Source organism: Diorhabda sublineata, chromosome X (assembly GCF_026230105.1).
Source record: "Diorhabda sublineata isolate icDioSubl1.1 chromosome X, icDioSubl1.1, whole genome shotgun sequence".
In the NCBI taxonomy this organism is placed as follows: Eukaryota; Metazoa; Arthropoda; class Insecta; order Coleoptera; family Chrysomelidae; genus Diorhabda; species Diorhabda sublineata.
In genome coordinates this window covers 3472431-3484903 of record NC_079485.1, presented here as the reverse complement: position 1 = coordinate 3484903, position 12473 = coordinate 3472431, and the positions used below count along the sequence as shown (strand labels likewise).

The following is a 12473-nucleotide window of genomic DNA, read 5'->3' as shown; positions in this document are numbered from 1 at the left end:
CGGTTTAAACAGACAGTGACGTGACAAACACAGTTTATAAATACAATATTTTCACGTGAAAAAGTCCCCAACTTTTTAAATTTCCTACCGCTTAACTATGCTTCCATCAATAGGCATCTGTTATTTAACTTCGGCCAAGTATCTGCATTATTTGATTTGTATTTGACAGGAATAGAATTTCCTGTTTGCATTATTTTCGCGGAAAAACCAAGGCTAAGTTTGGTGAATGCTCTGAACTATTAATGATGTACCAAATTTCGTAGCACAGGTATGGAATATGACGCACGTCTTGGACACTGAAGTTATGGTATCTATACCCGAAAATTCACGGCATGGTGTTGATGTTTCGCATATCAAAAGTGCGAGAGATTGTAAATTTTTAATAATTGCTTGGGTATAAGAAAGCTTTCCGTAAGGTGGATGATGCAGTGTCTGGAGTTTTCAATCGTACTATGGAGTAATTACGCCGTTTCTTGACTGTTGATCATATTTGGATCCTCCACAACATACTAATGAACAAATAATACTCAAATCAGTGGGTTTCTCGAAATTTATCGAGATTGTCAGCCAATACAACCCTATTGACCGTTTTTTGAGATGCACCTATATAATACAAATCGACTATCTTTAAAGGGGTGAAATAAATGATGGCGAATATTATATAGATTCACTAGATAGATACTATGAGGTTTTGAGAACAAAGTTACCACAGTTTCCAAGGAAAAAGCTCTCTTGCACCAGTACAATGCACCTCTTGCACCAGTACAATGCACACATACACAGTGTCCATCGCAAAGTTCCTAAGTTGCTTCCTCATCCGCCTTATTATCTGGCTTAGCCCCGAGTGATTATTTCTTGTTTCCTAACATGACAAATTTTATTTAGTTGGAAAAAATTAGATATATATGTATATATATACGTATATAGATTCGAAAATTCACGGATGTATTGAGTCATTTTCGTATCATCTCCCACCCATGGTTGGAACGTAAGCACTAAAATAGGATTAGTTATTTAATAGTAATATACCTAATATTTTCATGAGTTGCACATCAATACACAAATCAAATTAAAACTGTCTCAAAAATCACATAGAATGTTTCAAAACTACCATTTGATTCGTTTATAAGGGAAGAAATATATGTATATGTAAACATGTACGTAATATCCTAACTTAGTTCAAGTTCCCATAAATTCAAACATAGGAATTATCATTTTTTTAAAGATAATAACAATAATCGTAAGATTGAATTATCCAAATTGAAATAAATCAAAGTTCATAACCAATTTATTGAGAAGCAATTTTAATCAAATAAAAAAAAATTGGAATGGACATAATGGTAATAAACCTTGAATTTTAGAAAATAACCAATATGGAGAGAGAATATGGAAATTTCAAACTGGAGAGAAATAATTGGGGGTATAATGAGGATTTAAATAAAAGTATACTATGTTTCACTTTATAAATACAAATTCCAATGACGTGCATAAAATATTGTAATTGAAGTTAATTGACAAAGTCAATGATAACCATAAAGTCTGAAGTGTTGTTTTGGATATGTAAATAACATCTTTTTTTTTAAGTAGGGATAAAAGGTTTTTTGTTTGATTTGTTAATAGCAACTTGTAGAAACTAACGTAAAGATTTCAACAATACAAACAAAATAATGTCACTTCTATTATCCATTTGTTATTATTAGTCAATGGTTCATGGCAACAGCTCCTCATGAAAGTAAATAATGATGTTAACTGTTTATTATACTTCAGAAGTTTAATGCTAGTTGACTGTTTTCGAATTATGTTGAGCTTACACAAGACAATTAAAAATAGGACTACACCGAAATGAAACTACTAGCAACATTGTTAAAAATTTTGAAGTTGACCTATCGCATAAATTTCTTTGTATATCTGCTTCTCATAGCGAACATTGAGTTCGTACTGAATAATTAAGTTTTTTGACGTTAAATTCTCCAATCTATCTATTATGTGAGCTCAAACATCATTCAAATCTACACACTCTTTCGTGATACTATGTACAATTTCCGGAATAATAATTGAAATCAATAAATTACCTACTTTCAAAAAACGATTACCTTTCTATTAATATTCAAACAATATTCACATTATTCCGATGCTAATGTTATTAATCAAAGAATAACAACAAAACCAATTTGATTATAAACATAGTACATCAGTCTTCTAAACGGTTGATAATCAACTATGAGATCATCACAGTGATTTTCAATTCTGTCCTGCGAGACTTGACGTTAATTTACTTCTGTAGCATACGACCAAAATGTGTAGGTCAAATAAAAATCATGTCTATCAATATACGGAAATGCACCACTATGTATGAAAAAATATCTCAACATCTTGGATAAATAATTTTATCGAGGTACATAATAACCATTCAGGGTCTGACCAAAAATTAACTTAGTGTGTTAAACATACCTTGTCACTTGAAGAGTATAAATATTCAAAAATTTTCTTGCAGCAAAAATCCAGTCTAGCCGGAATCTTGTTTTATATAAACTCTTTTATGGAGTATGTTGCATCTTCATCTATTATGCATGTATGATATTCTCTATAAAAACGATTAATGTCATAGTCCTACCAGAATTCATTGCTCAAATCTGACATTCCCAAAGTCGCTTGACAAATCTTTTGACGTATTAAATTTTCTCACTCACATAAAGGTTAATAACATATCGAAGTACTCAAACGTTTAATATATTTCGATTGTTAATCAACATATTAACAATATTCAATATTATTGATTTCTTCACTATAAATACGAGGATTAACATAAGAAATATAGTAAAGAGATTTTTATTCACAGTAAACCGAAAACCTAAAAGAAAATTACCAAATCTATTCAGGCATTTCTCAATACGCATAATTGACTTGTTTAACCCGTCTTGGTCCTACTGAAAAGAACCGTGTGCTAAATAAGTGCGCAAAAATAGGAAATAGACCTCGGCCTAATCTGAGCTGTAGAAAGTATAACTTCAGAGTTACTACTAGAAATTTCTCAATACTTATTGCATTGCTTCAGCAATATGGTGCATGATATTGAATTTACTTGCAGATGGTATAATCTTAAATTTCTATATCGTTGGTGATCCAGGGCATTTACTCTCCATAACTGCTTTTTTGCTTGTGGAGACGTAAAGAATTTTGAGACTACACATATGATTCATGTTGTTTTGTACTTATCGGATAAGCAAAAATTTCTACACGAGCCCAATTTTCTAAGTGTCTTACCATTTCAAACTGCACACCGACTATATAACAATTAGTGCTATTTGTTTCAAATGCTGGGGCTTTAAACCATTCTTCTAATTACTTATCGTTCATTTGAATTTTTTTCATAGTGAAATTAATAAAACATATTAAAGGAGACATTTTAAACATTTTCACTAATTGAAAGAATATTAAATGCTTTTAATTGAAATTATTTTAATTGTCTTCTTGTCATGTTTGGTATAATTAATAACATTAGTATTGAAGTAATGTTTTTGTTTTTTAATGAATATGTAATTGTTTCTAAAAAATGCCATCATCAATTTTCACGTCTTGATATCCAGATTAAATTATTTTTAAAAGTAGATAGAAATATGGTAATGAAAATATAAAGGAATACGTACACCATGATTGTACTTCCCATGTGAAATAAATCTAGAGCATTCACATAAATCTTGATATTAAACCAACCATCAAAAAAACAATTATTTCCGTAAATATTCCTCAACAATTAACGTTTAATACTTTCATTCGCGCAGGATGTTCGAATTTCTGCTCAGATGAATAACAGTTTGATTTTAATTAAAACTTTATGTCGCTTTATATAAAGTTTTAATTGGTTTAGAAGCATCGAAACAGTTACAAAAAAAATTATCGTACCGGTGCTAATGTGGCTCTTCAGTTATTATTACATCCACGTTTTCTGTTGATGTCTAAATTAAAACGAAAGTTTATTATCATTTTATCACCGTAAATAAGTTGACACAAAATATGGTCTCTAACAAGAATAATATTCGTCGAATCCTAAATAAATCAATAAGTAGAAATAAGAGGGAATATGGTAAAATATTATATCAAAGCTATTTACCTGTCTCAAATGAGTATTAAATTCTTCTATCATAGTCTAAAATTAGTATAACTTAGTTATTTTTCATACGTTTAATTTTTTTTCACGATTGATGTACACAATTTGATATATACTTCACCCCCTGATCATATTTAGGGTATGATTTAATTTAATTTAATTAAACGATTAGGTCAGGTGGCTATTTTCATTTTTATTATCACGTTTTTGACATTGTTATTTCTGCTACTTAACAACTAAATGATCGATGCTTTCTCACAGCTAATTTGGTTTAGAAATCATTTAATTCAATCGAAACAAATTTCAAATGTCGAAAATTATCATACATGAAAGTGTAATGAGTCACTTGCAAATTTTGTCGGTATGTCGCATTTGAAATTTTCAAAACAATTGTATTTAGTTCTACAAAAACATTAAATCGAAAAGTAAATAAAATTCATGAGAAGCATTACTAACTATGTTTTTATGAAGTCTAAAAATGAAGTCTGGTATAAATTGGAGTGATAGAGTAACCGAAATCCTCATGGAGGTTTCAAGGACCGAAAAATTAAATAATGAAGAAGAAATCTAAACATTGTATGAAAGTTATGTTTATTCTACTATTGCATAAGGCCTAAGAATAACAACAATTATTATTTTACAGTTACGTTCCTATATACACTATTTGTTATAATCATTATTCTTTTTATAAGAACTTTACAAGCGACAATCGATTTACAATGCGGGATGCCACACCTTCTTAGACGTAACTCAACATACCTAATGTGCATAAAATATCTACAAGTGTCAGAGAAGTTACTCGTAATATTTAGGATTGTTCTTGATGTAATCGACAAACGAATTTATATAGTATTTATCGCGATGTGAAATATTTATATATCTTCGAAGTAAATATCATATTGAAAGCTTAATTCCTAATTGTTTATTTCATTAAAACTTCTCTTTTTGAATATTGGATTGTTTGGGTTTAACTAGATTTGCATTTGAAGTGACGAATACTTTTTCACTAAAGATTTGACGCCATATGTTATGTAGTTTTGTTCAACTGCTTTTACTGAACTTGTACTAACGTAGTTAGACATTAGTGTTCAAATCATCATATTTAATCCAGGGAAAATTGCAGTATATGGATATAAATATCGAGACAGGATGGCAGACTAAAAATGTCGGATATGGAGAGATAGAGGGTTGCTTGTTATTGATACTTGATACCTAATGAAATTTATTATAATTAATTTTTATTTATTTAGTTTTAATTCAATTTCATTTAGTATAAGTTTTCATAAGACTTGAAATATTGCGCCATATCACCACGTACAAGCTGATAACAAATCAAAATCAAATCATGATGACACGTTTAGGTTTAGTTTTATATAGTTCAGACAGCTTAATATTTTTCCATAAAAGTGATTTTATTAATTACACTGATTCTAGTGATTGCTGGGCAAGTACTTAGGTCATATTTTCTGGAGCATATTGAAACTGTTCGTAGTTTCGTAACAGATAAGTAACAAATGAAATCATCGGTCAGCCCCCGTAATCAAATATGCCACTGTATACATAGTTTTTAAGTATCTAAATGACATCTCACTTTCAAATGAGTAGATGCTACTCTATTTTCAATACATTATTAAAGTAAACTGATGACTGGTTTTAAATACAAATACAAAGAATGTTCACCAGCTAGTTCTAATAAAAACTATACATATAAACTAGCTTTTACCCGCGGCTTCGCTCGCATCGAATCCATTAAATAAGTATCAGAAATCATTATAATAGAAAAGAACGAACTCTGTAGCTATATTAGAACCTGAGATATAGATCTTTGAATGTAGAAAAATTGCCAAAAACCTACAAAACTCCATAACTCCACATTGAATGTTCGCGCCTAGCTCCTCTCCAACTCAACCGATTTAAGTGTTCAAAAACACAAAAGAAAGAAGGTGTTTCAGCGAGTGTTCTTAAATCAAAACGAACTCTGTAGCTATATGAGAACCTGAGATATAGATCTTTGAATGTAGAAAAATTGCCAAAAACCTACAAAACTCCATAACTCCACATTGAATGTTCGCGCCTAGCTCCTCTCCAACTCAACCGATTTAAGTGTTCAAAAACACAAAAGAAAGAAGGTGTTTCAGCGAGTGTTCTTAAATCAAAACGAACTCTGTAGCTATATGAGAACCTGAGATATAGATCTTTGAATGTAAAAAAATTGTCAAAAACCTACAAAAATTCATAACTCCACATTGAATGTCCGCGCCTAGCTCCTCTCCAACTCAACCGATTTAAGTGTTTAAAAACACAAAAGAAAGAAGGTGTTTCAGCGAGTGTTCTTAAATCAAAACGAACTCTGTAGCTATATGAGAACCTGAGATATAGATCTTTGAATGTAGAAAAATTGCCAAAAACCTACAAAACTCCATAACTCCACATTGAATGTTCGCGCCTAGCTCCTCTCCAACTCAACCGATTTAAGTGTTTAAAAACACAAAAGAAAGAAGGTGTTTCAGCGAGTGTTCTTAAATCAAAACGAACTCTGTAGCTATATGAGAACCTGAGATATAGATCTTTGAATGTAAAAAAATTGTCAAAAACCTACAAAAATTCATAACTCCACATTGAATGTCCGCGCCTAGCTCCTCTCCAACTCAACCGATTTAAGTGTTTAAAAACACAAAAGAAAGAAGGTGTTTCAGCGAGTGTTCTTAAATCAAAACGAACTCTGTAGCTATATGAGAACCTGAGATATAGATCTTTGAATGTAGAAAAATTGCCAAAAACCTACAAAAATCCATAACTCCACATTGAATGTCCGCGCCTAGCTCCTCTCCAACTCAACCGATTTAAGTGTTTAAAAACACAAAAGAAAGAAGGTGTTTCAGCGAGTGTTCTTAAATCAAAACGAACTCTGTAGCTATATGAGAACCTGAGATATAGATCTTTGAATGTAGAAAAATTGCCAAAAACCTACAAAATCCATAACTCCACATAGAATGTCCGCACCTAGTCTATATCTTGAATAGAACCTGAGATATTGAGGATAGAACGTGTGTATGTGAAAAACTCCCATAAGTAATGTACAGGGGAAAATCGCATTTGAGTATAACTTGAGAATGGTGAAAATTAGAAGAAATCCGATGGTTGATGGCTGATCTGTGCATCAATACCTTTAGTTGAAAAAAAAAATAAGCAAATCGGTTGGGTAAAACGCCTGAACGGAAATCCTCAATTTTTTTAATATATAAGATGAATCCACTATTACAAGTTACATTACTACTATAATTGGTTTAGATTATTATACCAAAATAGTTTCAACTTCAAAAGTAAGTTATTATTAACTAAGATTCAGTACGGCACTAACTATTGCCACTAGCGAAAGATGTATCTTCTTTTAATTTTTCTTTGTTCTACAAATAATTGATTGTAATGTATGTATATCACAGTAACATTACACCATTTTTATTTAAAAATGTAGTTGAATTTATATATAATTAAATTCGAGCTGGTCTGTTATAATAGTTCGTGTATCTGAAAAGAGATCTATTCAAATATTTCAGTGAAAATGACCTCGCGTGTTTCTAAGTCCATAAATTATTGTACCTCACGCATGGCTATGCCAACCCAACCAACGATGCGTTTTGTTTTGCATTGTTTCAGCTTTCGAATGTTTGTTTTATGATTGCTGATTATGTAGGTATACGATACATAAAAATATGTTGAAAGTAGTGGAAAACATGTTTTCACAAGAAAATCTAAGTAAGAAAGACGATGAGAGAAGAAAAATTTTTTGTAGAGTATGATTGAATACGCTTTTATGAAGTTATTTGATAGATAATATACAGTACTATTTTCGAACAAATTAATTTATGAATAAGAGAAAGGAAATTGTCATGTGTTAGTATTTCTAGTGATATATCCTTATCTTTATATTCTGACAACTACAAATTTATCATGACAAAATGTCGACAAAATAATGATTTTGCCATTACTTCCAAATGGTGCCCGTTCGTGGCCACCTTAACATTTTTATAAAAATTTTCAAATTTTAAACAATCATAACTGAATATATATGATCAGTTGCATTAATAGTACTTTTGTTCTTTCATATTTTATTTGACTTTTTATGAAATAGGGTGCTTATAATGAATTTCAGCTATTTCACTGATTCAAACAATCAATGGATAAACTTTTTTAGAAATCATTCCAGGCTGCGTTGCAAATGATTTAAAATGCACCTCTGCCTAGAGTAAAACCTTTTCCTTTGATAAGTCTTGCTGCATGATCAACTTTACATTTGTTTACATAAACTACTTTAGTAAAATGTATGAAAAATTGCGAATATTCATCAATGCGACTCAAAAATGTTATCAAAAATTGCGAATATCTGCATTTTACAACGGTGTTTATTAGTAAACTGTATATGCGACTCAAAAACGGTTTATAACGATTTTGCAAGTCTAAGGAATGCCGTGGAATCTCATAATTTCTTATTTTGTTGATAAACCAATATTGAAAAATATGAGGAAAATTTTTTTGATCCACATTTCCGGATCCGTACTATGTGTAGCGGATTTTGGTAGATTATTTATACCATCTTTATAAAAGTTGCAATTAATTTAAAATGCAACACATTTCAAAAATTAAGCGTAACACCTATGTTTTGCAAATCTGTTTTTCTTCTCACAATAACTATTACAAAGAATTAGTAATCTGATAATACAGTGTGTTTAACATTGTTTCTAGTCCATAATTTCCATATTATCGACTGGAGCCAATCAAAAATAAAACTATGAAAATAGTGTTACATGTTTGTACATATTTTTCATTACTTGTATGGAAGAAAAGATTAACAAATTTTGTTCATATCGAATATAATATTTAATCAAATTGGATGTACACCTTTTAAATATTTCAAAATAGAGAGAACAGAGAACAAACTTAGATAGCTCAACATATATTCCTAGACTAAATTTGTTCGCATTAAGGATTTGATAGACTCGCTTAGTTGAAGTAAGCACGTAACGCCTTAAGGACTCTTATCGGCCTTAAAAAACTTCATGAGGACCACGGACAGGATGCTGTTATATGACATCGCACGACGGAATTTATACCAGGATTTGAAATAAATATTTTATCAAAGTTTATATTTGGAGTGTAGATTTGATTCTGATACCATTTCGTATTCTAAGCTTATATATAGAGGATTAGAGTTAGCGTCAAGATTCATAATTATTATAGATAACATTTTAAACTATAAATGGAACCTATTGGATGTAAAATGTATAGTATTTTTAACGTTTCACCTTTCAGGTGAAGATTTAGCCCAAATTGAAAATATGGAGATTTAACTGAAGCTATTATTTGCTTCTATTTCATTGAATAGAAAAAAATATGTACCTAATTTCAAATTAAAGTGGAAATATAGTGAAGATTTATCATAATTAAATCGTCAATAGATTTGCTGTCAACAACTGATGCAATAATGTTGTAATTCATTATTTTTCATTGACGTCGTTATTTATGAGAAAGAAAATCTTCTAAATCAAAAAATATTAATTAACAATTAATGTACGTAAAATATTATACAAAGTGTGGCGTCAGTATATATTTCAAGGTTATCCAGTAATGGAATTGTTGCATAACGTATTATGAAGTCAATTATGTTGAGTGCCATAATTAAAGACAATCAATCAGTTGTCTGGAATAATTACCACCTTCTCTTCAAATTGATTAATTTTCAAATGAATTGATTTATTTGATATTCAAACTGCGAACTCTACAATAATTAAAATTATTTTATCCTCTAGTATTATAGGAGATAGATCAATACATGAATAGACAAGTAATCATCAATGTTATCTCATAATATTTTCTCAGCAAAGAATACGCATTTTACTGTTCCAATAATATAAATTGAATTTATATGAATAAAACTTTGAAGAAATTTGAAATTACTAAAGATATCATTGCAAAACTACTATCTTCATGATCCATCATTCTATCGGGATTTCATCATCTTTGACTACACATGATCCAAATATTACATTTATGGAGAACTCAATCTAACAACAGATCGAGTTGCTTCAGATTTATCAAAAGTGCAATGGATTTAATTTATACAAATGTATCCTCCACTTCACTATTCACAATATATTCTTATTTTCATAATTAAAATTATACAAAATTTATTTTCCATTTTTTATTACAGGTATGGCTGCTACTAGTATGAGTCAATCTATGGCTTCTTACTATAATCCTTCAGCAGCTTATGGTTCACTTAGTGCAGCTTCTATGGCTGCGGCAGCCGCAGCTGCACAACAATCTGCTGCTGCAATGTCTGCAGGATTAGCGGCACCAGCACAGGTAACTTCACTTGATATTTTCCTACAGAATGTCTGAAAATTTGTATAAATAGCTCAAACTAATTATAATAAGCACTATTCAAGCACTTTCGATATACGAGTGTGGTTCAAATATAAACCGAAATTTTGCTAGTTAGAGAGCTGTTTTTCTAGATAGTCTCTGTCGCATTCATACACTTTTGCCATCTCTTCGGAAGCTTTCGGATGCCTTCTTCGTAAAAATCTCACGCACAAAAGATTCTACTTCCGCTCTGCTTTGGAAGTAGTCCGCCAAGTGCCTCTTTCGCATGGCGGGACTATAAGATGAGTGTACCTGTGTTTCCCAACCCAAATCGCGGAGGCGCGTGCAAACTTCCTAGCGTGTGAATTTTTGCTTAAAAGTCTTGGTACCCTTTTGGCTGAAATTTTGCAGTAACCGAGTTGTTCTTGAATAATTTGCTCAATACTACCTACGCTGATGGTCAATTAATCAACCATATCGCGGACAATACTGCCTCGGTTTTTCTACAGCGCTCATCTGAGGCGCCACTCATGTTGTAACTTTGCCATCACTTCATTCACACACTTCAGCCTTGGAGAGAAACTCATTCTGGGATACTAAATTTTTCCAACACCCTCATACATAAAAATTAATGAAACCAAATCAGATGTGTATTATTATTCACTTCCAACTAAAATAAACCACGGAATACGGAAAAATATTTGAAATTAATAATGATTTTTTGCTACGTGCGTTATTAAAAATCCGTTTTGACGCTCTACAGACAGCCAGTGTAGAAACTTGTAGATTTTTGATAACAATTAAATGTTTAAAATGAAAACATTCTATGTAATTTAGCTCTAACATCTAAAGTAAAATCACAGGATTAGTGATTAATTTGAAAGTAATATCTGACAATTAAATTTCAAGAAATGAGACGCCAACAACTATTTGATGAATTATCATTTCTTAAATGTTCTAAAACATTTTTCGTATGCAGTAGCCACGAGAATATTTAGCACTGTTTATTTTAAAGAACAATGGTCATCATAGGTGATCAGTGAAACAAGCAAAAATCAGGTATACACAATTATCACGAACAAGAGAAACAAATGTATATTTTTGAGCTTTCTAATTCAATTCTCACTTACTTAATAATTGAAAACGAATGGAAAGACAACAAATAAGTGTATTGATGGTGTTGGTTTAGTTTTTGTCTGTGTTTACTGTTTCAATATATGAACACCAAACGCTAACACTGGAAAACATATCTGGTTTCATAACATTCACTAAGAGTTGTGATAGGTTAAATAGAGTAATATTTTAATCCCGCAAGGTTATATTGGCATATATTTGTAATGGAGATGTTATTTAGTATTTTTATATAAGTTAATTGGAGTTAATTATCACTATATAAATATATATTCAATGAAATGACGTTATGTAATAACACCGAGAAAGAAAAAGACCGAACTATTACTAAACGTAAATTCGGAAAAACGATATATCTTTGATGATATTTTCTGTGTTTATAACTCACAGCTCTATAAATTGATATAATGAGACTAAAAAACACTAACCAAGGCACTTAACATCAAAAAATTGAAAATAAAAAGGAAACAAATGAGCAGATCAAAACAAAAATAGATAGTGGATGAGAGGGAAATATGAAAAGAAAAATTAATGGCTGTAATACCGAATAAAAATGTTGAATAAAAAGATCATTATTAGTTTACCAAATAGTGATTAAATACAAAAGCCAGAAAATCAAACATTATTGGTAATTTAAAAAAAGTAAATGAAAAAAAAACTACCAAGAATCACAAATATACAAGATAAAGACAGAAATATAATATATTAGAAGTTATTATACAAAAAACCAAGTAGAAGAAAACATAGGAACCGATATAACCGGAAAAAAACTAAAGTAAAAGTAAAGAAAAACTCAGACTAAAAAGCTTTTAAACTATACGATGAGAAGACTAAGGGGCTATATAAAGTAGAATTCAGTTTAGTTGAGCTA

The 12473-nt window shown here is 30.5% G+C and overlaps 1 protein-coding gene across 3 annotated transcripts in view; it reads left to right on the top strand.

The window, feature by feature from the left end:
* The window catches only part of LOC130451180 (transcription factor Sox-19a), an 82834-nt gene that overhangs the window by 50865 nt on the left and 19496 nt on the right, over positions 1 to 12473 (top strand). For all 3 annotated transcript variants that reach the window (XM_056790016.1, XM_056790014.1, XM_056790017.1), the window contains exon 4: positions 10317 to 10471. In XM_056790016.1, coding sequence (XP_056645994.1) covers positions 10317 to 10471 — 155 coding nt within the window. The remainder of the gene's footprint in view (positions 1 to 10316; positions 10472 to 12473) is intronic.